The sequence below is a fragment of the Otolemur garnettii genome, unplaced genomic scaffold (genome assembly GCF_000181295.1).
Source record: "Otolemur garnettii isolate 467f Iridium unplaced genomic scaffold, OtoGar3 scaffold00002, whole genome shotgun sequence".
Taxonomy (NCBI): domain Eukaryota; kingdom Metazoa; phylum Chordata; class Mammalia; order Primates; family Galagidae; genus Otolemur; species Otolemur garnettii.
Window position 1 is genome coordinate 48,865,937 of NW_003852397.1, and position 1,061 is coordinate 48,866,997.

The window sequence follows — 1,061 nt, forward strand, 5'->3', positions numbered from 1 at the left end:
GATCTTTGCCACTTTGTTTCATTTGCTCCTGACACCAGGAAAGTTGCCTAAGAAACAAGCTATTCTCTGTTCAAAGTCTTAATGGAGAACTGATGGCCTCACGTGGGATCAGGTGCCCACCTGGGCCCACCCTCACATGGAGTGAGACGGGTACGTGTACCCGGGCCCACCTGGCCACCTCCACTGCAGGACCCTCTGCAGCCTGCTTTGCTGCCAGAGACTGCTGTCAACAAGTCAGGGTCCATTCTCCTTCCCTGTAGAAAGCCTGTGGGAGCCTGAGCCACTGCCAGAACTTGTTTGTTGAATAGAGATGCAGAGAAAAGGGAGCTTGGAGGCGGAGGCTAGCAGGATGTCTACTCAGTGGGGAGTTAAGGGTGCAGACTACTGAGCCACCTGGGCCCAGTGGGCTCTCTTTGCTCCTTTCCTGGAATCCAGGCGTGCTCTTGTCTTTCCATTGTGATTCTGCCTTGGGCCTGCTGCAGGTCATCAGAACACAGTTTATTTTACAGTAGCTACATTTTAATCTCTTTCAAAAACCCTCTAGTGTCGTTTTCATGCTTTTAGGTGGATTTCTCTCCCACCTGTGACACTGTCTTCCAAGATAGATTGATTCTTACTCCTTTCAAGGACTGGTGCTTTTTGACCTTGCACCAGATTCTGCAGCTTTCCTGATCACAGGGGGTGGTGCTCCATGTAAAAACAACCACGTTTCAAATGGCTTGGGGCTGAGACACATCTCATCTTGAACAAGCTCAGTGCTTGAATCAGAATCAAAGCACAAGTCTTCTGAATTTTAATTGAATGCTTCTTTCCTTCTGCCCAAGTAAGTTCAATTTTTTTTCTTATCCATGGTTTCATTTGTAGGGGTTCAGCTGTTGCAAAAATAATTGGTAATAATGTCAAGAAACTTCAGAAGTTTGCTCCTACCGTCAAGATGTGGGTCTTTGAAGAAACCGTTAATGGAAGAAAACTGACAGACATCATAAATAATGACCATGAAAATGTAAAATATCTTCCTGGACACAAGCTGCCAGAAAATGTGGTAAGACTTTGGGGGTAAA

General features: G+C 46.2%; 1 protein-coding gene across 1 annotated transcript in view; it reads left to right on the forward strand.

The window, feature by feature from the left end:
- Window positions 1–1,061, forward strand: part of GPD1L (glycerol-3-phosphate dehydrogenase 1 like) — a 66,814-nt gene that overhangs the window by 23,844 nt on the left and 41,909 nt on the right. Inside the window, exon 2 of the mRNA XM_003781769.3 lies at window positions 865–1,042. Coding sequence (XP_003781817.1) covers window positions 865–1,042 — 178 coding nt within the window. The remainder of the gene's footprint in view (window positions 1–864; window positions 1,043–1,061) is intronic.